General features: G+C 39.7%; 1 protein-coding gene across 5 annotated transcripts in view; it reads left to right on the top strand.

Annotated features, from left to right (window-relative positions):
• The first annotated feature begins 1,575 nt into the window (after window positions 1–1,575).
• The window catches only part of cfap74 (cilia and flagella associated protein 74), a 56,014-nt gene continuing 31,684 nt past the window's right edge, over window positions 1,576–25,905 (top strand). For 3 of the 5 annotated variants that reach the window (XM_046396892.1, XM_046396894.1, XM_046396896.1), the window contains exons 1-21: window positions 1,576–1,716; window positions 1,983–2,088; window positions 2,256–2,337; window positions 2,673–2,837; window positions 3,559–3,657; window positions 3,752–3,856; window positions 4,657–4,830; window positions 5,149–5,259; window positions 6,561–6,663; window positions 7,654–7,811; window positions 7,977–8,190; window positions 8,278–8,430; window positions 10,776–10,934; window positions 11,140–11,258; window positions 16,565–16,631; window positions 17,111–17,200; window positions 17,617–17,802; window positions 18,077–18,200; window positions 19,367–19,452; window positions 20,297–20,419; window positions 20,549–20,670. In XM_046396892.1, coding sequence (XP_046252848.1) covers window positions 1,995–2,088; window positions 2,256–2,337; window positions 2,673–2,837; window positions 3,559–3,657; window positions 3,752–3,856; window positions 4,657–4,830; window positions 5,149–5,259; window positions 6,561–6,663; window positions 7,654–7,811; window positions 7,977–8,190; window positions 8,278–8,430; window positions 10,776–10,934; window positions 11,140–11,258; window positions 16,565–16,631; window positions 17,111–17,200; window positions 17,617–17,802; window positions 18,077–18,200; window positions 19,367–19,452; window positions 20,297–20,419; window positions 20,549–20,670 — 2,534 coding nt within the window. In that variant the 5' untranslated portion in view covers window positions 1,576–1,716; window positions 1,983–1,994. Of the gene's footprint in view, window positions 1,839–1,982; window positions 2,089–2,255; window positions 2,338–2,672; window positions 2,838–3,558; window positions 3,658–3,751; window positions 3,857–4,656; window positions 4,831–5,148; window positions 5,260–6,560; window positions 6,664–7,653; window positions 7,812–7,976; window positions 8,191–8,277; window positions 8,431–10,775; window positions 10,935–11,139; window positions 11,259–16,564; window positions 16,632–17,110; window positions 17,201–17,616; window positions 17,803–18,076; window positions 18,201–19,366; window positions 19,453–20,296; window positions 20,420–20,548; window positions 20,671–25,905 lie in introns of those variants that run through there. The other 2 variants (XM_046396893.1, XM_046396897.1) reach the window with 2 other exon arrangements.

Raw genomic sequence — 25,905 nt, forward strand, 5'->3', positions numbered from 1 at the left:
GAAACCAATAGTGACATAAAATTTAGGCGAAATATTACACTTTTAGTACCACATATGTCTTATGTATGTAGGCTAAATCAATACCCTAGACAAATTTGAAAAAGAATAATTAAAATTAAACTGCTAAATCACTATGCTGTTGAACAACAGTAAAACAAATATTCTTGTGACATTACAGTTGATATACATGGGGGTCTATTAGCCACCCTTAGGTGCAAATACTTAAATTTGTCAACACTTGTCCTTGACCCTTGTCCCCCAGCTCAGCTGATTCCTGTCAGGTGTCTCACAGTGCTTTGAAAACTTAATTGCATTCACTATGCTATTATGTTTAGGTCCTTCTGAGTGTTTACGTTATTTTATCCACCCGCTGTATAACTGCAAGAGCTTTAATAAGTCCACCAGATACAAGAAGCTTTGCAAATGTTAAAATAGATCATAAAGCCAAAACAAAACGGCAAAGCAATGAACACATCTCACTCAGTCAGCAGGAATGATTAATATATCATAAAAAATATTATATGGATGAGGTATGATCTAATAGGCAGTTAATGACAAGAAATTTATCCTCTATTCCGCCAACATTTGAAGGCTTTTATTTTCTCCTCATTAAACATAACCTCTTTAATGTACTGTACGGGCAGAGTGGTTCAGTGCATAGCTGCAGCAGTGCACCTGCCCTGGTTTCTGCTGCCTCACCCTGGGGAGCAAAGACAGGCTTGGAGTCAGTGGCTGTGGATTCAAACCACTGTCTCTGTCTCCCTCCAGACCTGCCACCTGGATGTGCACTGCAAACCCCTTTGACAAGAAGATACCAGGCTGCAACACACACAGCAGTGCACTGCATGGGTTTATTCTGTGTCTCTCAAACACAAACTGTGTGCCTTTTCTCTCCCTCTTTCTGTGCAGTTTCCCTCCTGTTGACCCATTCTTTAGATCAGCTCGAGTCTTTGTTTCCCTTGCAGTTTTATCGCTCTGTCCCATATCCTACATAACACACATGCACAAACCCATACTATTTATGGGGTTACCCCATGGTAACCCAAAATATTCCTGTAGTACAGCATTTCCTCCTCTTCTGAATTCCTCTTCAACAGTACAAGGAAGTGAAAGAATGCTTTATTATTTCAGATAAATGAGAGCCTTTACAGTAAAAGCTCATTGTGCCAGCACAATACTGATCAACTACAAATTAATGTCTTTTCCAAGTGGAAATCAGATAGGGCCATACTGTGCCTTGCATGCTTGACAAAAGATTCTGCACAACTCACAGATTTATAATTCTCTCCGAAACAACTGAGATATTTTCTGCCGAATGTTGCTTGTCTATCAGTCCAAAGAAATCAGTGCTGGTGAGGGAAATTATATTGATAGCAATTAGAAATTCACAACAGATCGCTGTTATTGGGTGTAAATAATAACAACAACAACGTCATGAATTCAGTGTGAGAAAATGCTTTTAATTGATTTCCCTACTTTAACATGTCTTGTTGGATAATTACGACAGAATTCACTGATCAAAAAAATCAAAAATATACCTTTACCGCCAGTATTACTCTTTTTCAGCTGGAAGTGCAGTTGATAGACGTCAGGCTCCACCCCTTGTGTCCTGTCTCCTAGGAAACACTAACAAACATGGCGGAGTAACTTGCGCGGTTAGAGAAAGTAATTGTGAGACGATATCCTACCAAGGAAAGGACAGTCTAGCTAAGCGAGGTAACAGCTTTATGTTTGTTAAATGCGATACAACCTATATTTTGCATTAATTGTACATTAGTTGCTTAGCTTTCTAGCTTTCCAAGCTAGCCCATACCGAGTGAAGGACACCCCAAATTCCAGTAAGAACTCTTGTGACAAGCAACATGAGCTGGTCGAAACTGAGTTATGTTAATGAATTGTAAATGAAAAAGTGTACAACGATTCAGTGAGTAATGCCGCGTCAAACTGTCCAAAGGTTTGTCTGATAATGTCTGCCTGTTCAGAAATAAGGCGAAATGAACGTCGAGGACAGGGAAAGTCCATCTGATGTTACGTCAGAGAGGAGTGGACAGCTGGGCGTCCACCTCAGCGCTGATGAGGACAGCAAGAGTGAGTGAAGACAGCGAGGGTCACGTTTCTGCCTTGTTTGCAGCTTTTTAGTCACTAAGAGACTCTTTTCTCTTTACTTCAATATGTTTATGCACATTAGTGTCAGTTTTACCTTGGCTGATTTAAGACACTGGAATATCCTTACTTAATGACGATGTATATTTCAGACGATGGTCCCAGCCAGGAGACCTTTGCAGATGACGAGCCAGTCCTTCCTCCTGATTTGGGGTGGTTAGAAGAGTTGTATGGGTGTGTGTTTCTTGGTTTTCTGTGAATCATATCTTATTTAGACAATGAAATACAAATGCCTATGTATTAATCCTTAATCCTTTTATCTCCCTCTCAGTATTTAGAAGATCACGTCTCTATGACTGAATGCGACTCTCATTATGATATATTAGTAGATGAAGCTCAATTTTGTTTATTTTTTCAAAACTTGATTAAATTTTCTAAATCATAAAACCTCAGTACACACACATGCCCAGACTTAATAGTTGTATAATGCTATGCATGTATAGAATTGATCTGCAGATTTTGCATAAAACATGCAACTTTTCTCAATGTATTATTGCATCTGTCCAAAGAGAAGATGACGGTGATGGTGATGGTGACCCTGACCCTTCAGTTGTGGCTGACAGTGGTAAGAAGAGGAGTTGTGCCGCGACAGCACGGATGTTCAAGCTGAGACGAAACCTGGACCAGCTGGACTGCTTTCACCGACAGAAGGAGCATGACGTGCTGAAAGCCAGGTCTGGATCTGGCAACCAACAGACCTCTAGAGCCACAGTAGCTCCTACTTTTCTAGACTTTTCAGTGTTATTCCACTTTCCCAGGTCTCACCCCTCTTACCCTCTTAACACAGGGACAATCATTTCTATACCAATTGATTCAGCAATTTGCAGGAAATCATTTCAGCTGAAGAGAGAACATTTCCCATAATGTCCTCTCTCCCCACTTTTTTTCCCTCTTTTTTATTTGACTGCTTTATGAGCCATTAAGCACCCGATGAGCTGTGATATGGTCCCCAGCAAAAATGGTTGCCATTTTAGCGTAAAACATCAAAGGTCAGAGGGGAACTGTACTGAGCTCTGCTCAAACATGAGTTTAATGGAACCAAGCCCACCTACCTTTTAAACAGTCTGTAGCATTTACTGTACCGTGTACCATGACTTGCTTTTTATGACAGTTGTTTGCCCCACTCACAGATTGCTGAGTTGCACACCAGTGGACTGCAAAAAGAACAATGTGCAATCAAAACCACTGATGTGTGCGCGTATCCATTCAGACACTTTTAATATCTTCAATAGATTACCTTGTTAGCCGACATAATTACCTTCGTTTTTTGCAATAGCCACAAGAAAATCGATTAGCCTGATGTTCTGAACATATTGCATTTAACAGCCCTTTTAATTGGCTTTGATCCAACAACACTTGAGCTTGTCTTTGTTATCTTGTGTTTCTTTTTTCCAGAGAAGAGCTTAAGCTCTGTCGTCAGAACATTGAGACTTTGGTGGAGCAGAGGGATCACTTGGAGAAAGAGCTAGAGAGACAGAAAGCAGCAGACAACAGGTGAGTTGAAAAGTGACTGTTCTGTATTTATATTCAGATATGAAATGTTTCTGTTTTGTCTTGAGTATTTCATTTTGTTTATTTTACTCTGTAGTGTGGCGGTGTTTCGTTTGCGAGCTCAGCATAAGCTTCTGTGTCAAAAGCTGCAGGGCGAAGAAGAGCTCGAGGGCCACATCCACACTGAGCTGAAACAGCAAGAGTGAGTCAGACAGTAAAAACCTTTGACAGGTCCTGTTCTGACAGCCATGAGTACTGCATGAAAAACGCAGCCTCCTTCACAAAAACGTGTGGTCATCCAGCAAATAAGCTTAACCTGCCCAAACTTTTGCTGCAAAGCAATGTGGCATTATCTGGAAACAAGACACTATATTTGCCAATCAGACGCATTCTGTTTAACAGTTTTGCAAATTGCTGTGCAGTGTTTATGCATCACATAAACCCTCAAACCTCTCGACCTATTTCTCAAACTGGATTATATTTCAGCATCTCAACAGAACACCTACACCAGAGTTGCCCCTTGAGCTTTTGTTATTACACAGTGCTCTTTTTAGTCATGCATCACAATAATAAATGCAGTAAACAATCATCTTTGCTGGAAGACTAATGGCATGGTAATATCCTAAGAGTTTGATATGTAAGAAGAACTTTGTAACTTTATAAAAATCATTCCATTGTGGTCTTGAGCAGTTTTGCTTGTTTTGTAAAACCTGAAAGGAGTCCTGCCTCATTCTGCTTTATGGAAATGATCATTTTCTCTGTCTGAATAAGTTTCTCTTAACTACAGTCACACATTAAATGTTTGGCTCAATTGATTAAGTCAACTGATCAGTTTTTATCATGATATAAATATAAACCAGAGAGAAAAATTCAATCTGTACTGTGCTTCATAGACCCATATACAGTAGGTCTAGCCTCTTACCACTGGTACAGTAAATGACTGTTAGATAATACACACCATCATCTTCGACTTCATGTTCTTTCTACATGCCTGTTCTTCAGACTGAAGCTGAGTGAGGTGGAGGCAGAGCTTGGCAGGTTCTCCTCGCTCCGGCAGGATTTGCAGGAGGAGGAGCAGGTCTTCCAGGTCCTTAAGGCCCAGAAGACAGTGACAAGACTGCAGCAGGAGAAGAAGGCCAGCCAGAACCTACAGCTCAAGATCCAGCAACTCAGGAAGTAGGGAATACCAGCATCTTTTCTATTTTTTGTATAGCACTGCTCTGTTATCCATAAAAAAATCAAGAATTAGTGACCTCTAAACAAGTAAATGGATGTTAGGATACAATTACATCAAATTTAAGTAAAATTGCACAGCATATTACCAAAGAGTATAAATCAATCATTTATTAATGCCTGTGAATTGTTGAATTTGAGTTTGTTTGTTTTTTCACGAGAGGTCCTTGTGGGGAACCAATTACATAATGTCCATGACCTTGAATGATATAAAGACTGGTATGTCATGTGTGTAAGTGTCTTGAGATTGTGTGCTCATAGTAAACAGGCAGCCATGCTGATGAAAGAGGCAACTGACCGTCAGAAGAAATCTGAAGCGCGCAAGGCGACCCGAAAGATAGCTGCCAAGCACTTGAAACAGACCATTAAAAGGTAATCAACTATTAAGCCAATAAACAGTGCTTAGAGACTGCAACTAAAATATGATGTATCTCAGAGGATTGAATAGTGATTAACACATGGCTGATTCTGGAAAAATAGATAGAAAGCAGGATGGACAAGAAACAGCTTAAATTCGTATAGAAAAGTTTGAGCTGAAAGTGAATAGCATATCAGATGTGAACAGAAAAAGGTGATTCATGTTACTCATGATTTCCCCAAAAGTGTTGTTCAGGTTTGTACTAGTCTCAGGTGTCAGTGGACTTATGTGAGTGATCGAACTATTTTGAACATCAAATAAAATCCAGTAGGTCCACCTCTAAACCTTTGAGGACACAGCTGGTAATATATATTTTCTCATTGTCAAAAAACATTATAATTCCAAACGTGAACTGATCTTACTAATAAGTATTCCATGAGTAACCAAAAACTGATCTACAGTAGTTTATTTCCCTGTGCCACTCTGTGCATTTGGTCACATGCTCTGACATTATCATGAACACAGACACAAGTGTATGTATGACAAATCTACACAACAAATCTATTTGTTGTTATTTGTTCTATTTCTGCTAGAATAAGTTTTACTACACTGTTTTACTATGTTCAGAAATTACTTAACCTTTTAAAAAATTCACATATATATATATTTGTGATCACTTCTTTTAAACTCTTCAGTAGGAAAGTTTGGGACTGAGAGCCACCAACACAGTGGGTCAGAAACTCAAAATGTTATGCACAGCATGAAAACTAAGGTGTATTTTTCAGTAATCACACTGCTTTGTGTGAATTATCCCACTTAGGCCATGACAATTGTTCCAAGTAGTCAAAGAAGTCATTGTCAAGTTGAACAGACAGTCAGGGCATTGGAGATCTGTAGTCTTTTTCTTTAAACAGAAGAAAATCTATTGTTGTCAGTGGCCAAGATTGTTGATTTCCTCCCTTATTCTTGTCTGTTTTCTTTAGTTCTCCTTCTGTCCAATTACTTCAGCTGCTTGCCTTTCTTCATAAATTTCCCAAAAAGGTCATTAGCTTATATTAAAATCTTTGCTGTTTTAGTAAGATTTTCTGTCAAATTAAATTGTTAATAGTGGTAATAGTGGTAGTTTTTAGAAATATCCTTTCAGTATTTAGAATCTTAAATTTGATATTACTGTTTTCATGTCAAACGTACCCTCTGACATCTTAGAGGGTTATGTTTCTAGAGAATGAAGCATTTCTGTGAGTCTGAGCTTCTGATCTCTGATCTTCCCTCTGTGAGCGTTCACATGCTTTGTGATGGTCCCTGTTTCATTCAGGATGCATCAGCAAGAGGCTGAGAAAGAGCAGCAGAACAGGGAGTTACTGGAAAAGAGGATACAGGCTGTCAAGTCACTGAAATCAAACATAGCAGCCACCCAAGTAAGCAACAGCACCCCCCCACCCACCCACCCAAATGAATAGCATTTTAGAAAAGAACTATATTTAGTGAGGCATTATGTACTCATAAAGCTTTAAAGACATAGTGATACAAGTTGACCTAATTTAATTTGTGTAACATGTATTATATAATACATTTCTAAAGATGGTCACTTCAGTTTATTGTTTGCCTTTAGGCATAAACTATAAATAAACTATACTTTTCATTGTGTTAATATTAGGCTATATGACTAATAGCAGTCAAATTTTGACACGTTTGCCGAAACAATATCCAGTGTAGTATCACAATTGTATAAACAAGAGTCTTGATCAGGCGATGACAAATATAATGTGATAGCCTATCAATATTGATATAAAGAAATGTATATAGAATTTGTAGGCACCAGCAGTAGGGCGGCTAACAATGCAGAAAAGAACAAATGCATAATGTATGCACAGTAAATTTGATTACTGTTTTATACACACATTTTTTTATCCCATGACTCCTGCTACCCTCTGTAGTTTTTTACAGGATGCATACCAGTGTTTTTAATGGGGAATGTTGTAGTATCATAGCATAAGAGCGAACGAACAACATTTGGTCAGATAGTACATTAGGAAGCCAAAGGAAATCATCATATATTTAAAGTATGCCATTTGGACCTGGTTTTATTTATCTGTCCATTCTGACCAAATTTTTCTCCTAGCTAGGAGAGTTGTAAAGCAAAAACCTCAATTTCATTTTACTGGCAGTATCTTCTCCCAGTCCTCAAATAAATTCAGTTCTGCACTGTAGCTATTATTGACAGTACTTATATGCTCGTCGTCGTGATCTTGCAGTACTATCATCGTGCTTAGGGCTGTATTTTCCAAATGGACCCTCAACAAGTACACATGAGTAAATAGCTCATTAACATTATTCTCTTCTTGTTCAAATGATCAGCTCTTCATGTCGTCAAACATGGCTACATTAATGCGGTGTGATTTCTGTAGGAGAGCTTACGGGTCCAACAAAGAAAAACCAAAGCAAACGCCCAGAAGAAAGAGCAACAACAGAGACAACTGAGAGAATCCCTGCAGGCCCAAGGCATCGACAGTATCAAGCATATGTACCAACAGAAACAACTAGAGGAGATAAAACAAAAACAAGAGTAAGTCCTCTCCTCTTCTCTCCTCTCTTCTCCTCTCCTCTCCCACATGCATGTCCTCTACTCCCACTCAATGCAGCAGTGTGTGGGTGTTTTCTCTCGCCTTGCGCTGAGGAATACATGACTGCATTTCAGGATAATGTAGTGTTGTTGATTTGCGCTTCGCAGGGAATTCGCAGAGCGGCAGAAGTCAAAGAGAGTGGAAATTGTGGCAAAAATCCTTCAGGAGGAACAGCTGGTAAAGAGCAGAAAGAGGCACCAAGCGCTTCTGCCCAAACTCTCAACCACAAGGAGGTTCCCATCTCTGGGGACAGTAAGAGAGAAGCTCCTGTACGACTTGGAGCCCTGCCCCCCATCAGCCACTGAGAAGAGACCCATAATAGTGAGATTATATTTGAGAAATAACTGCTTGAGGAAATTAAGTCTATTTTTAACACTGACCCAATGTGTGTATGCATTTGTCCGGCAGTTGAGAGAGTTCAGTGACATTAGCAGCTCATCATGTGCTTCCACTGATGTTGAGGACCTGGAGGAAACCATGCACCAGGAAGGGGACCACCAGAGTCTTGCTGAAAGTCTGGCTGAGCCTGAGTTTTCTGGGCTGTGGGACCAGAACTGCAAGGTGCACTATAACAACATCCACTGACATCCAAAAGCAAATCCCTGCAAGCTGCTAAAATTAAACACTCATAAATCATGTTCCTTTCACCGCATGCACATAATTTTTCTATGGATGTGCTTATTGCATAATTTTCAGCAGATGAATTGCCTACCTGCAAATTGAAACATGTTATATAAATAAGTGCACTGGAAACCGATATTTAATTGATTTGAAATAGTCGCATGGCAGGTTTGATAAAACCAACAAAGCTGTTTCTGTTAATTTCCTTTTCACTTATTAATCAGGCTACTTGAAAATTTAGGGTTGGGGTTTGATGATTTGGAAGAAGTTCAAAACACATGTTCAATTCCCAATGGCTATACCTAAAGCTGGTTAGAGTTTTACAAAAAACATAATTGCTAGTGTTTGCTGATGGGAAACCAGAGAGGGATCACATTTTTTCTGATCCACAGACTGTTGCTAGTTGATCAGGGCACATGTAGTATTAGGTAGTACCATTACTAATTAAGCACATGACCGTTCAGAACATGTGATCCAACAAATCCTAAAACTGGTGCAGTGTTATTTGTAGTAAATTATCTTGCTGGCATTGGTGCTATAAATGACATTCATAGTAGGGCTAACTACATTGTTTGCCACCACCATAAGCATCTGTGTTCAGAAGCTGTGACGCACAGTGCAAGTGATTTTACCTGTATCTCTTTATCTATCCAGATTACTGTGGCAGCTGCTGTTTTTACAGCTCCTCCCCTGTAAAGTGATCTCTGGCTAAACTCATCTGCCTATTAAAATTCCTGATTAAGGCTACTATTTTCTGCAATTCTACTATTAGCTATAGCAGCGATGGAGGCGAGGACACAATGACATTCACAATTGTCACCATAAATCCATACAAATCAGTTCAAAATGTCCTACTGGATTCTGGTTAAAGAGTCACGAAGAGTTAACCAACTTATTTTACTTGTTCCTGTAAAAGTGTCATGTGCTAATAATAGTGATATCTTAGCATACAGTACAGAGAGTGCCAGTAGGCAACTGGCTGGTTTTCTAATACTGTGTCTAAGAACACTGCAGACCTTTTAGACAGCCAAAGCTGGTATTGCTTTTTTCAGTTTCTGTTAACATATACATATATCAGTCAAACCCCACCATATTGATATTGAGTTGCACTATAGTGACAGCACCAGCTCCAACTTTTCTTAAATCAGAATCTGAAGTGTCTCTAGCTCATTGCCATGGAGGTGTGTTGGCTCCCTGTCTCATCCAGCCCCCCCACACACTTGAAATGTGGTGCGACAGGCATCACTTCTCATTGTTCTGGTGCCTTTGAGGCCTCAGAGCAAGTGTGGGGCTACAGCTCAGAACTCTGCACAAGTACCCAGTCAAGTGGAAGTGATCTCCTCCTAACATGCAGATCAGGCGCGCGCCCCCTCATCAGGCTTCTTCTCCACACAGTAATGGCTGGTGCAGTAGATGAGCATAGCAATGTAATAAAGCTAATAAGATGAATCGTAAGTGGGAGAATGATGATGACAATTGCTTAACAATACAGAAAAAATACAGCTGTGATAAAATGACAAAATCATAAAAAGTAAAACAGTACCATTATAAACAGAGTTCCACACGATGATACAAACACATAGTTAATAACTCAGTGTTTTTTTGCTACTGTCTTCGACTGCTGATAGCTGTTGTCAAATGCCTATTAGATGCCATTTTCTGTTTTAAATTAAAATCATGCAAATATTAGAATCTACTGTGATAATAGATTAAATATGGAATAGAATAATAATCTGTTATGTTCTGTGGCTGCTTTCCTTGAGACACCATTTAATATCTAAGAACTTTGGCTTGTTAGGTTAAATGAATTAAAGGGTTTTTAGAATGAGCTCATTCAGCATGTATTTTTCATAAAGAATGGTATCAAAAAAATTTTGCTGTCAACACTATAGCCTTACCAGTACTGAATTTGTGACATTTTCAAAATCTAGTAATGGTAAATCAGAAAATATTCTTCTGTTAAAAATAATAGACAAAAATAAAATTTCTTTGATCTACATTTTATAGCCTACATTAAATTGCTCTTCATCTTTTGTGCCCTGGTTGACATGCAGTGCATATTTAGATCACTAGTTATTCCGGCAGAGAATATTATACTTTTTTTTTCATACTACAGCCCTGACATTCAGAGGAGAAAATAAGACAAAAAGGGGAGAATTGATGAACTGACGATGAACTGACTGTCAGTGAATTCAGACTTTGTGGTTACAATTATACAGTATAGTTTTATTATACTGAGGATTTATAATGACTTTACTAGCTATTTCTTCCCTGTATGGTTACAGAAGCTCCTGAATGAGAAAACTACGTTGGTGCAGACAGAAATAAAGCAAGAAGAACCTGGACTGGCCAGTAGAAAGCTCAACAAGCCTGTTAAAAAAGTTCATGGAAAAGAATTGAAAGGACCTCCATTCATCAGTAAACCAGAGATCATCTTCTTCAAGGTACCGCGCTGCTGGTTCTGTGAAAACATCTCTCCTAAAAAGACTTTATCGCAAGAAATCATGTCTTTTAGAACAACAAATACTAATGAAATTGCACTTCATTGGCATTTTTCATTTGTAAGTCTAATTAACAGTCGATTTTGATTATTTAGTTGTTGATGGATTTTAATAGCAGACTGACATCTCATTAAATGGTCTGTTTTAGGACTTTGAAGTGGGAAAAATATATAAGAAGAAAATCATCCTGACTAACATCAGCTACAACTCTAATCACTGTAAGCTTCTTGGGGTCTCCAGGCATCTGAAGGATGTTATATCCATCAAGTAAGTTCTTTACATTGTCAGAGTCAGTATTGTTGAACTGTCCCATTAAAGTGTTAAGTGCTTGTAGTTCTTGTAAGCCACCAAGGTTAACTCTGAATATTCCAAACTTGCACATGGGAGCTGTGAAAGAAGCCAGCAACTTCATTTGGGATCTGTGTATCACAGTAGGATAGATTAATCTGAATGAGCAAACATTCTGAGGGAAAGACATTAATATTTTTCTTAAAGACAGATAAAAGATACAAAAGCAGGGTTTTAAGTAATATAGTTCCTTTGAATATCTAAAAATTGGGCTCAATGACAGAATTCTGCTATTGTGAAAACCCCAGATCTAAAGGTGTTTAAAACCAGAACATGTTACAGCACATCTGAGCTCACCGTATGCCGAACACCTTCTATTATCGCATGGAAACATCTGCTTGTGTTTCCCCACTTAGGAATTTAATACAACCATTTCTTGTCATTTTAAAAGACGATGGAGTGGACGTGAAAGCAAAGCCTGTCCTCCCACATGTGGATCACCACGCTCACAGTTTCTCTATAGAGACTCAGCTCAGTGAGTCAGTCTCCGTCTCTGCTATCTCCTCTCTCTCATCCTGCCAGCAGCCCACAGGCCGAGCAGAGATGCACTGTTCTCCGGGTCACTCACTGTGTATCACTTTTCCATCAGCTCCCTCATGATTTGATGTGGTTTCTCTATCCCTCTTCTTTCTGCCTGACTGAGTGAGGAGTCTCCCAGGCTGCAGCCGAGTCTGCTGGAAGCTACTGGTGCTGTTTTTGAGCCTTTGTACTGGACCACTTGTCTGAACATATCACCTTCTAGTCCTCTGGTCTTAACGTACTTGTAGCAAACTTGTGCTTACTTATCAAGCAGGTGAATGCACACATGCTGTATAGTGCACGTTATACCCACTCATCTCCCTTGGTATACTGTGTCTCAGTACAGATTATGATTCTACATATCTCAAAGGGATGCTTTTTTTCTGAAAGAGAATTCAAAATCAAATTAATCAAGTTATTAATGACACTAGCAACAGAAGTAGTTGTTGTTAGTTTTCAACATTAAATTCTTTAGGACTACATTAATAGATAAGAAAAAATTCTCCTGTCAAGACAAAGTTTGTTTGGTTCCCTACTGCATCTGTTTGTCACTCTACTCATTATTCAGAATCAGAATCAGAATTCCTTTATTTATCCCTGGAGGGAAATTCTTGACACAGTACAGGTGTGATTATGTATCTTAGAGAAAAGAGTGAATAATCGTTCAGTCTTGGGTGGTACAGGATTTCTTCTACACCCCCAATTGAAAGGGTGCTCTGCAGCAGTGCACTCTGTGATGCCACGAGTGATTGACTGCGGTTCTTTTGAGTATGAGGAATAATATAGTAATCCATCATATGTTGTGCCCGTGGTGGTCACGAAATGTCATATTTAAAAGCTGAATTATACACTCATTTCAGCCACTGTACCAGTCATGCACCCTACTGTCTATAATTCAGTGTCTGCTTTGTGTAAGAATGCAGATTATTTACACATTCAAACCTGCAATATTAAGATCAGTTGTGACAATTGCAAAGTCTTCATGGCTCTCCCAACTAAAAACAGCAGGATAGAGAAACATTAAACAGGAACACACTGGGCTTTTTCACACCAGCACATGGTTCCCTGTACGCCCCCTGAATTTCTAAAAATTGCTTCCCATTCCCGTACACCCCCCAGCCCAGCACACAAGCAGTGTGAATTTGTGTTAGAATGGGCTCTGCTGTATCTTTTCACTGCTGGAACAAAAACCACAACAGTCCAGGCTTGCCAGACTTGGTGTAAAGCCATTGTATAGAAGCTGTGTTTCTGCAGTTAGTGGCACTTCCTAGCATTTATTGCAAATGACTGGCTAAGAGGAAGACACCCCTCTGTGGTCTGTGTTGAGACAAAGCTTAACTGTAGTAGAAATGGTGGTACTCCACATAATCTGAAGGTGCGATCACACCTCTGATTTGTTTAATTTGGTCCAAATCATGCTAGGATGAGATACATTGTTTAATTTTGGATACCAGGATACCAGTCTGTGGAAGTGCATTAGTGGCAAAATAGTTCAAGCCGCAAATTTAAAGGGAACCTTTATGTCCAACTGAAATTCAATGGCATGATTTTATCTGCTGCAGTACAGAGTTGTAGACCTAGTCTGTAATAGACCTGTGGAAAAGCTACCAAATCCCGAGGTGCATAAATTCATTTTCAAAAAAGGGATTCACTTAGGAATGGACTCCAAGATAGTTAGAACCAATCCAACATGTGGTCAACAAAAATAGAAAACAGATCCTCCTTGCATGTTCAACATATAGACAGGCAAATTCCAGGCTTGCGACAGTATAAGGAGACACAGTTAGACTCGCCTTGATAGTTTAGTCCTGTGTCTGGTCTGCGTTACTGTGAACCAAGATGACCCATAAAAATCTCAATAGTATGTATCTTAGATTAAATTACATGCTCTGTAACCATACCACCACTATCAGCAGTGACTCTGACCAGTGACCAGACAGCAGCTTGAATTATCCTTCTCCGAAGATACATTTTGACCTGATGATGGCGCTAGATAAAAAGTCCGGGAATCAGTACAGATCCTCCTATGGGAAATATGAAAGTCTGCACCAAATTTCATGGCAGTCCATCTAGTAGTTCTTGAGACATTTCATGCAAAACAGATAAATGCACCTAGAGAAAAGTGAAGGGATCACCAAATTTAATAGGCTTCATCCTCTCTGGACCATAAATGTTTCTACAAAATTTCAAGTCAAGTCAAGTGTTTTTTTATTGTTATTTCAGCTATTTGCAATAGTACAGTGAGCAGTGAACTGAAACAACATTCCCCCAGGGACCAGGTGCTACACTACACTACACTAGTCAAATATAACCTGTACAAAACTGTACATAGTGCAGACAACCCAAGACTAAATATAATGCACAAGAACTATACAGACTATACATAGTACACAAAACTATACACAGTGCAAGAGAAAACAGTAAACACAAAAGCAGCAGCCTCGACCAGAACACAGTTCTGTGTGGAGTGTGTGAGACAGGGCTTAAAGGCTGAGGGCTTTTTCATATTCTTGGGGTCTTGTGTTCTGGCAAAGAAAGGTTAATGTCAGTGAGTGAAATCAGAAAACCATACTGCAAACAAGTGTACTAATTGTATCATTTATCTCCTCAAGTGCTCCAACTAAACATCCACAAAGAAATTATTTGATATGAGCATCCGTTAAAACTGCAGTTGGTCTTTATGATCTCCTTTATGAGGCCTGTTTTAATGCCATAACAAGCCATTTATTTGTGATTAAAAACTATCAAGTTTTTTTCATGTTATATTCACCCACATCAAAGTTTTGCTACTTCACTGGTTTACTTTCAGTGGTGATGGTGTTTTAGCTCTGTTGAACTGAATAATAAACTGAGAGCGCTTATTGATTTACTGTATTAGAAGCCAATGGGAAGCATCCAGAATGTATAATAGCACAAACAGCAAAGTCAATGATACTGTACTGCCACAGTCCCAGCTTCATCGCTTCAGTCAGCTGCAATGGATATTCTGTACAGTATGGCCTCGTTTGCAGCACTTTATATGGGGCTCCAGCAGGCTTTTTCAAACACTGCTTCACTCAGCATTAAATCCCAAGTGAACTGTTCTATTTTTTCTTTGCATGTCCTTCCATACCACCTATCTTGAAGCTATGCAAGAAGGATGGTACCAACCAGGAAGTATACTCGCCCCCCCACCACCACCAAAAAAAAAAAAAAAAAGACTGATCCTTTCATACACTTCCAGGTCACAGTGGTGAGCTGGATGGCAGCTTCAGCCGGTCTGCTCCAAGTTCTTTATCTGACCGCTGGACCAACAACTTCAAACAACTGGCTCAGACCTCACATAATGGTCTCTTGCCTATTGATGTTGATGATAGCCTGCAGAGAGTGCTAATTAAACTCTTTGCTACTGTAGACAACATCAGGTCATCTCTTTTTAGAGGGAAAGTGAAAGTGTTAAGAGTGTGTATTAATATAAGGAAACTCATCATAGTTAATGTCCATCTTCACAGAGTTTGAAAAGTTGACATAAAAAGCTTACATGAATCCTTTCCACTCAACTTGACATCAACTTGTTAGCTCATAATCTACACAATTTTCCAACTTAAATTTAATTTATTATTATTTTTTTTTAATTTAGGTTACTTTATTAATCCCAAACTGGGAAATTACCTCTCTGCATTCAACCCATCACTGATTGAAACACACACATGCAACATGCAGTGAAACACACAGGAGCAGTGGGCAGCATCAAGCACCCAGGGAGCATATATTGGGGGTTAAGTGCCTTACTCAAGGGCACATCAGCCAGCTGGGGGGGGGGGGGGGGGGGGGGGGCATTATCACTCCACCTCACTCAAATTTTTCCTGCCCGTCCGGTGGGGGAATCGAACCAGCAACCTTCCGATCACAAGCCGCTTCTCCAACCACTAGGCCACAGCTGCCCCCTACGTCTTAACAGATGTGACTACTACGAAGACCAAAAAAGAATATCCATTATATTCTATAATCTGTATCTGCTTCCTAATTATGCTCATAGTTGCATTTGTCTAACTTTTGTTTATCTGTTGAATTTTGAGAATCCTTTCTGAATCTCTGGCTGACTGCCAGCCATATTCATATTGATCTGCCCTCCTGTTGCTTCTCTGGAAGGGCGGCAAGATATCAAACTCCTCGGGGCTGCATTAGAGTTGGTGTAAACATGTGCTGTGAGATCCACATGTTGCTTTCACATAGCTCATGGTCGGTCCCAATGTTAATTTTTTTTTTTTTTTTTTTTTTAAATCTGGAAATAAGCTGTTGATTTTGACTGTGAAATAATTCCCAACTATTCTGTTCAACACTGCAGTGCTTTCATATGCAACAATAGCCTTTTCTTTTCTTTATTTCTTGCACCATGCAAACTCTTCCACTTACCTGCTCCACTCTCAGGAGATTCCTCATACCTCAGCTTTCCGTCTGCAGCTGCTGATATTTCGTTGAATACAGCACATTCAGATTCTGTGATGCTTTAAAAGTCTTGTTTTTTGTTGTTGCTGAGGCCATTCAAAGACTCAAGAACAAACACTGCTTTAACACAAGCTGCTTGTCAAAAAAAGTATTTGTTACTTTTGTGTTATCTGTGTGATTTTTAGCAAAATAGCCATAGGAACAGTGTTAGTTTTTCACACATTGTAACACATTGCATTGAAAAGGTACGAAGAAACTCATAGTGATCTGTGTTTCAGCTTTGAACCTCCTGGTTCTTTATCTTCTGGGATGTCCTGTGATGTGCAAGCTGTTTTTCAACCTATGGTTAGTAACATCACCTCTTCATTTAGGCATCTGTACTTCATATTACAGTTGATACACTGTAGTCTCAGATATACTAAGAGGTTTATTCCATTTTGAGGTAGCCAAATGTACTAGCTAATGAATAGCTACTAATGAATTTTGCTCTATTGCATGCTCTAATCCAATTTTGTAAAATTGGAATGGAGTGTTTTCACAATGGAATCTCTGCTTAATCCTTTACCTTTGTACATATTATAGTTTTTAACACATTTGCTTCTTGTTATTAGGAACTGTGCGAGGCAACAACCACAGGATCCACAGATTTTTGCATTCAGCTTTCTATTCATTCTCATTAGCCAAGTAATCACATGTACTCTGCCTGCCTTCATTCCTGTCTTGTTTTGGAATCAATATTTCTGCAGTTTGATCATCAAACCTTTACTTGAAATTGAAGTCCTACACCAATATGAACCAACACATTGTCCCATTTTTTCATGCAGATCAATGAGAACCTGGAGGGAGAGATCCAGTTTGCATCAGCGATGGGTCCATTCTCTGTGCCTGTCAGATGCACCATAAAGAAATGTGATGTGAGTAATCTGATGTAGCCAATCTAGAGTGTCCATTCCAAATGACCGTCAGTGTAATCTTTCCGCATCTTTTCATATTGTTCTGTCTTTCCAGGAAGAGCTATTTTTTCTTGTTACATACACAGTACGTTGTTTGGTCACATAATAGTGTACAACATGGATTTCATTTGCAGCTTTAGGTTATTAATAATGCAGTAAAATTAATAAATGGTTAATAGGAGCAATGATTATTAAATAAATATGTCATCAATCACAACACAGAAGAACAACATTGACTGGCTATTATAACAGTCTAATTATACCGTGTCTTATTTAATCAATGCATTTATGTATTAATGTATGTAAAACTATGTACTCAAGCTGGCAGCTCTTCACTGCTGATGGTAATTAGTGGTGTGAATTTATCTTCTCTCTAGCTGGAGGTTGACAGCCAGTTCATTGACTTTGGCTTGCATGTGGTGGGTCAGACTATTTCACGGACTCTCACCTTGACCAATAAGGGTGCACTGGCCACCCTCTTCAGCCTGGACACCTCCACATGTCTCAGTCCAGAAACTAGCCAGGTCCAGGTGCCATCCCAGGTCTCTGTCAACACATGCCAGGTCAGACTATCGATCTGGACTTCAACAGTTGCTGTTTCTGTGATGGCGTGATGGAGTAAATTTCAGTACAAACAGTAACAAAGTAAAATTAGAGAAATTAAAATATTTGTATTTACAGTGGGTGTGATGAATAGAATTTGCGGTCAATTCACATGACCAGGTTTGAAGACACATATGATTAAAATAAATCATGTATAAAATCAAATGAGTGTGTGTGTGTGTGTGTGTGTGTGTGTGTGTTTGTGTGTGTCTGTATGTGTGTGTTGGCTAACAGGACTTAAGCAGTCAAAACATAACATGTGACAACCAGAGGAGCTCTGCATCCCTAGAAACTCAAGAACTCCAGACAAAGCAAGACAGTCGGGAGCTTTCTAATACGTTGCAGCTAGAGCAGCCAGGTGAAGCTTTTGAACATATGGAGACACTCACCAAATGATTTTTTAATGCCAATTTTCACCCTGAGCTTGATATGGGCCTAAGACTGAAACCTGCACTTGCATCTTTAAAACCCAACCCATCTGAACCTGACTTGTACTGCCAAATTTGGTATTGTCACTTTCCCTTTTCCCACTGGGCATTGTATACATACTAACAATATGAGTCAGACACAGTCCAGTTCTGTTTGAAAGAACTCTTCCCCGAACCCATACCCATCCTAAAACATCCTTGTCCTTTGCAAAATATGTAAAACCTCAGTAGAATGTAGATTAGATGTATCTGGACATGGTTTGTAAGAGACAGCATTTCACAACCTCTGAATTACAGCAAGTGAGGACTGACAAAATCTCCTCATTGGGTGATTTCTCTCATCTCTCTATTCCTGTTAGGACATTTGGTCCTTGTAAGAAGAAAAATTAAGGAACACACACACACACACACACACACACACACACACAGGAAAGGCGTAGGGTTCACCTTGCTCCCACAGCTGGGGACAAGAAGGCATCTTCTCTTTAATGTTCTCTCAGATCTGAAGTCTTCATCGCGGCACTCAGCACTTTCCTCTACTGATTTTTTGATAAGCTGCTCAGTCTTTTGCCACTGCTCTGCTGGCTTTGAAAGACACTGTGTCTATTTCTTTTTATTCACCATTGCTGAAAAATGCTGTCTGATTTTAGGCTTCTGGCAGTGTATGATATGTTATTTCCATATTTGTTTTTTAAGTTGATTGATGTGTCTTGAACTAATGGCCAGTTTGCAGATCAGCCTCTAAATTTATGTCCAAAAGGAAGATTTAGTATTTTATTTTTCTTGGCGCTCAGGATCTACTCAGTCTTATTTCTTATTCATATTTACACAATATTTGAAATGCACATTCACAGAGCCAGACGGGAGAAAGCTACTGATTTTAGTCTTCCTAATGAGCTTTCCCTTAGTGCTACCATGAGGCCAAATTTCAATTATGAAACTATTCTTTCATCTGTTCAACTCACAGTGTTTCACTGTTTCCTTTGTGTTGTATTTGGTGGGTTGGCAGCTAGTCAACACAGGTTGACCACTCAACCACTCAAGAATGAACAGTGATCTAAGATCAGGTTTTGCTTACTGTGTGTGGCATTGTCAGAGGCTACAGATCCAGAACTTACTCCTGAAGTGGATGTCCAGATGGACCAGAGCCACTCAGACTCCAGTGACATCAGTTTCGGAAATGTAAGTATTGGATCCTAATGAAAATTTTCAGGTTTATCTCGTTACAGTACTGTAATTCGCCAACATTGTCATATTTGAAGATATTAGCACAATGACTAGCATTTCTACAGATCCGAGCCAAAAATATCAGTATGAGCCTGTGTAACTGGACTAGCACAGAGACAGTTGCCCTGAAAAGACAGACTAATATATGTGTCTGTGGGTGACTCTCTGCCTCTCCAGCTTGTTTTTAGCACTGACGCTGTGTGCGCCTTGTGGCCCATGTGAAGTTGTTCAGGGTTCATTATGTCTCTCTGGTGGGGGCTAATGGTGCATCACCTCTCCCTCTGCACTCGTTGTGTCTGTGTGCATCGCATGCGCCTGCATGCCTGCAGTTCGATCTTTGTCATTTTGACTGATACTTTCACACTGTGTGGTTGAAGGTCGGTTACTTAAATAGCAGATTATCCATCAAGCTATCATGGTCCCACAATAATGGGTTGGCTGTTGCATGAATGGCTTACTCCTCTCTTTTGTTTCTTATTATTTCTCTCACCAGGGCAGACAATTGACACAGCTTATCACTGTAGTTTGATTGCATTCCATGTGAAGCTACACATTTCTGCTTCTTCTACATGAATGGAAATGGTTTTTGTGATGAAGTAAAAAGGTTCAAATCAAGAAGCTCAGTAAAAATATGTAGAGGTCATTGTTGCATTTTGTGTGAATATCTGATATCAATTTTAAAGTTAACTGGTCATTTTACATTTGTTTTGTAGAATTCGTTTTCCTTAAAGACAGAGGACTATAAATGACATTTAAAAATCACACATTTGCTTGTCCTGTTTTATGTGCCCTGCTTCAGGTTAGAGAGGGGGAGATTGGACCTTTTGAAAGCATCAAACTCCAGGTTATATTCACTCCATCCATTCCAGGAGAAGCCACACTGGATTTCCAGATCAAATTCTCTGATATAACCAGCAAACCAGTAAGGCACAATATGCTTATTGTCTTGTGAGAGTTATAGGTAGAAAACAATACAGAGCCACAGATATTGGTTGGTTTCATTCACATCAGTGTAAACCATTTGTGATTAAATCGTTATTGATACAAACAGATACCTATCCAGGTGAAGGCTGTGGCAGTCAACGTTCCTGTATGGGTAGTCCAGCCCAGCATTGACCTGAAGATCTGCATGTTTGACCACCTCTATCAAGACAGTATCATGGTCCAGAGCAGGTGGGTCCAGCAGATGTCTGATAGCTTTGTCATGCAGACAAATATGTTCTTTTTACAGAAATATTCTTGAGCACCTGCATTGTGGCTCTTAAAAGTGTATATATACATGTACTGCTCCTAAACTGTTTGTGTAATTCTCCTCCTTCATGTGCACTAAAACAAAGCTTCACAGAACATTCATACATAACTCATTTGTTAAATAATGCATGAATTGTTCAGTCATAAAAGCTTGAAGCTAAATTAGGATGCAAAAAACACAAGCAAGTGAACAATTCACTACCAGCCTTGTTACCTCATTTTCTGTCAGAATAAACACCAACAGTAACTCGGTGTGGTAGCACACCACAGATATTTGAATGGTTCTACCCCTATAATTGCATAAAACCACTTTTCTATCCCTTGCCAATATCTAATTGGTTTACACAATAAGGACAACTATTTACATGTCTCGTCCAACTACCTTGTTTGAAGAGGAATCAAATTAAGGGACATGAGAGGCCATTTAATACTGTATTAGTGTCACTTGAAGTAATCATCTCTAACATTTAGAGATAACATGGCTCAAGGACAGAAATGGAATGCTATGAAATTGTCCTAATATGAACTCCTTTAGTTTTTATGGTGATGTACGTGTTGCAAGTAAAACCATCAGGTATCTGTAATGTTAAAGGACATTTCACACAAAGCCTCATGTTTTGTATGAAATGCCCCTTTATTTTACGGGTTCTAATTTGGTAAAATTATAAGGAAATTGGAATTGGTAACACTGGTAAGTGCCACTTTTTTTGCTTTGTAAGAATGAACAAGGGAGTGTGCACAGTTTTCTAAAGTTTAAAAAAAACAGTCAAAAAGAAATCTTTTTATGTTTAGATATACATACAAGTGCTTTTTAAGAAAAAAACAGTCATATTTCAGTTATTTTCTTGCACACTATATGTAAGCTAAGGTGCCCATAAAATACAGTGCTGTGATCAGTGTTAATCTGCATGAACAATGACAGCAAGCCCATAAGCAGCCACAATTTCAAATGCAGCTAAAAAAGAAAATTGTGTTTATTTGCCACTTTATTTGCCACAGTGTCATTATGAAAATCACCACTTGTATAAATGGTTTGTCAAAGCAACAGAAGGCAAAGGATGGCCTTTTAAAGAGACAAAATAGCTGCCGTAGTATTTGTGGAAGCATAAAAACTGTAATGGGGCAATGTGCAATGCATGAGTACATATTCCAAATAAACAAACTGTATTGGCAAAAGAGGAACAGCAGTCACACATCAAAGCTCATTAGCATGGGTTGAACAGGCAAAAATAATCGCAAATTATTTGTTGTTTAACAACAGTAGCATATAATAATAAATCTTTTAGACAAAACAATTTAGTGAGCAATGTCTACAGTGTTCCTACAAGTACTTGTGGAAAAGTAGCATTTCAGTAATAGACCCCCATCAGGCATTCAACTCACAATGCAATATGAATACATTGTTATACTAAAGTGACAACAACGAACTGAAATTCAATGTTTCTTAACGAGGAACTACATATGTGAGAGGTGCATGTCATATTTCCATCAGATTTTTTTGTCATGCTCAGAAACATGTTTTGGACTAGATTTTGGAAAGTGCCATGGACTGCTGATGTAACATGCTGGCTTATCTGCTCAATGCAATACTAAAATTCCCTCACATACTCAGTCTCTGCCAAAACAGGCTTCTTCACTGAAAAATGGCTCATGGAAATCCCTTAAAATTGTCTGGGCCAGCTTACTTGGCCCAACATAAAACTATCCACCTAAATACGCTCAGAGCCAGAACTGTGGAGATGTAATAAAAGAGAGATGTATTAGCTGGTAAATGTTCCTAAACAAAGGAGAATGTAAGGGACCAAGCGGTGAGCTCACATCCCCACAATCCTCTTTGGTCCATACAGTAGCATGGAACAAAAGTAAATCCTTTATGATTATGGATGTCATACATAATGATGCACACACAAGGTTAAGAATGCACCAGGGGCAGTGACATTTGCAGGCGTGTGGTCCACCACCTATCCAGTCATTGTGTCACATCATGTGGGGGAGGGAGTGAATGCGTGGGGGTGGGGATTTGTGACAACTGCCATCTGGTGCGCTGGCACACCAGCACATGTGACAACATGACGATGACAGCATCAGCGTGAACAGCAGTAAAAAAGAAAATGTTAATGCTTGCACCAGCAAACTATGCAATATGTCACTCTGCCTCCAAGACAGTAATTTGAACACAAAATAGCTTGGCAGGCTTTTTGGGGAAACAATAAGAGAGCTGCTGCTTTCATCATACAATTTGTCACTTTTTCCTTTGAGTAGATGAGTAGATATCCCACAAGTCCTCCTTAGTTTGTGACAGATTTTTTTTAAGAGAACAGCACAAAGCATAATTGAATATGTCTCTCTTGTCTGTGAGCCAGTGATTTGAATATTACTCCTCCTAATTGAAAGCATTTTTAAGAGCCTTTAAAATGTGCAGTGTTTGACTTTTGCTTGTGAGCCAGTGATTGAAATATTATGCAAACAGTTGGCAGAGTTTTTCTTTTTGGGAGCAGTGTGTGTGTTTTTTTATTTCAAACCCTCCTCCACTGGCACCTGCTGGGGATTTGAGCATTGCTGCCCGAATGCAGGCAATAAAAAACACAACCTGCCTTATTTTCCTTTACAAAGGCTTTTGTTCTCCATTTTTCTCTGTTTACTGTATGTGTAATATGCCAACTGCACCTTGTCTTAGTCCAATCTGCATCCTGTGTTGGCCTTGACAGTAAGTGTGCTGTCAATTTTAGAGTTGATCTGCTATTTTATGCCCCCCAGCTGCGGCTGTTTTCAGGTTGTCTGTCCATCCTTCTGGCCTTCTGTCTGCCCATGTGTCTGTTCCATTTTCCCAGGAACAGTGAGAGAATTTCCTCTTATTTGGCACAAATATCCACTTAGGTTCAAGAGTGCAATTTTACACAAATGTTTAATGGAATAAAATGATGAAGTGATGACATTTTATATCCAAACAGTCAAAGGTCAACTTCACTTTGACATCATACTCTTTTCTGTCCATGATTCAACAGCATAACTCAGGAACAGAAAGGCAGATTGTGACCATATTACACATTTAGTTTAGATGCTGAACTGGTGACACTAATCTTGAAACTGTGCTGTTTGCACAGATCTTCTGTGCCCCTGGGTTGAACATGTGTGTGAAGCTTCCAGGATTTAGATTTCTTAGCTTCTTTGCAACAGCATCTATATTTGAAGCATTGTCATCCACCACAAACCTGAAGCTCTCTATAAGTCACATATGTTGTGCGACTTAGTAGGAGCAATTTGGTTATTGGCAAAGAGTCAATGATTATGGGAAATAATCATTAAAGTAAAATCAGTGTATGCTTAATACACATAAATATCGGGGCACCACCCTGTCACCAGGGACCAATAGCCAAATTAATTAATGGGAAAACAGTCTCTTAAAATTGTGAAGGATGAATCCGAGCACTGGCTGTCATGAATTCAGCTGTTATTACAAGTACATACACAATAACCACAGTCAAGGACAGGTTAAACTATAACAGGATTTATTAAACAGCAACAACCATCCATAGATAAGTATCACTTTGTAATAAACACTATTATAATCTAAGTTTTATCAACACACATTAACTGTTAACTAAGATAACACAGGTACAGCAACAAGAGTATATCTATATACAGGAGTGTGTGTGTGTGTGTGTGTGTGTGGGTGTGTGTGAGAGAGACAGATGACGACAACAGTATGGAGGCTAACAAGCTAGCCAGGTAGCGGCTAACAAGCTAGTGGCTAAAAACAAACAAGATGGCGGTTAGCAAGCTAGCCAGAGGGTGGCTAACAAGCTACAGGCTAAAAACAAACAAAATGGCGGTTAGCAAGATAGCAGCTAACAAGATAGCAGCTAACAACAAGCTAGTGGCTGACTACAATTAAGATGGCGGATGGCCACATGAGGGGAGGAGCTACAACCAGAATGGCGAGTGGGGAAACTACAACCAAAATGGTGGAGGACTACATGAGGAGGGGTCAGCACACCAGGATGAACAACCACATAAAGGATGACTCAGCAAACAAAACTAGTCACACGCATGTGATGACTCAGCAAAACCCAAAATGACTACGGAAGAATACGCCGGCCGTATTATTCAGAGCCAAGATGGTGATAACCAACGTGATGTTGCTTATGTGGTCACAGAAGAGAACGATGGGCGGAAGCCTTTGAGCGCCACGTACCCCTTGGTTACGGTTCGTGATCGCGTGCTCGGACTTTCGCCTCACCGTTCAGAAAGAAGAGTGTGAGGAAAGATAGAAATGAAAATACAAGAAACACAACCCAATAAAAGAATCCACTCTAATTCTTTAGAAACTCGCGTGTCACCACACAATAGCGGAGTCAGTAAACCGGAGCTTATCTGCTCAGCTATTGGTCCTTTAACTGGTGACGCGCGGTCTCGCTGAAACGGCGGAAATGACCGACCGGAAAACAAAATCAATGAATGCAGCACTTAAAAGTTACAGAAATCATGTGTAAACAACCCTACGTTACACTATCTCTGCCCAGACATAAGCCTCTTACGTTGCGTTGCTCCGATCATTCGGAGTTTGAAATGATGATCCGCTTAAACGTTCGCAGCGTCGTCCTCGGCGGGATGCTGGCGGTCCGTTATTCTGATGATGCGGAGTGTTGATCTCTCGGCGGCAGCGGAGAAAATCACCGGTGAAAAAGTTAACAAACTTTGTTTCGTCCTTAACAAAGTCGGCGCGCGGCTCGTTAACGTGCGATCAGCTGATTGCTCAGCGATCCACGTCGGATGAAGAAAAAAGGAAAAGTTACAGAAAATTACAGCAGTCTGTTTCTCGGCCTGCGAGTTGCAGAACTGTGACCCGGGATCTAAAATGATGTTAATCAAACGTCTGATTTTGCTCCCTTTTGGCGGTTTGGACATTTGGAGAGCCTGGAGAAGCTCTCACTGTCACAGCACGCACGGGGAAAAAGCGCATGCTGATGGTCGCAGTGACCTTTTATTACCTGAGTGACGTCACCTCGGACCCCCGTGGAGATGGCTGGCACACAGCCAATGTCCGTGCCGGTTCTGAGTTTAAACTCAGGAATTTATGACTAGTTGCACATCATGAGTGGGGTCTCTAACAGTTGGTCACTCTAACTCAGGCTTTATGGGTTACATGTAGGCCGC

The sequence above is a fragment of the Scatophagus argus genome, chromosome 8 (assembly GCF_020382885.2).
Source record: "Scatophagus argus isolate fScaArg1 chromosome 8, fScaArg1.pri, whole genome shotgun sequence".
In the NCBI taxonomy this organism is placed as follows: Eukaryota; Metazoa; Chordata; class Actinopteri; family Scatophagidae; genus Scatophagus; species Scatophagus argus.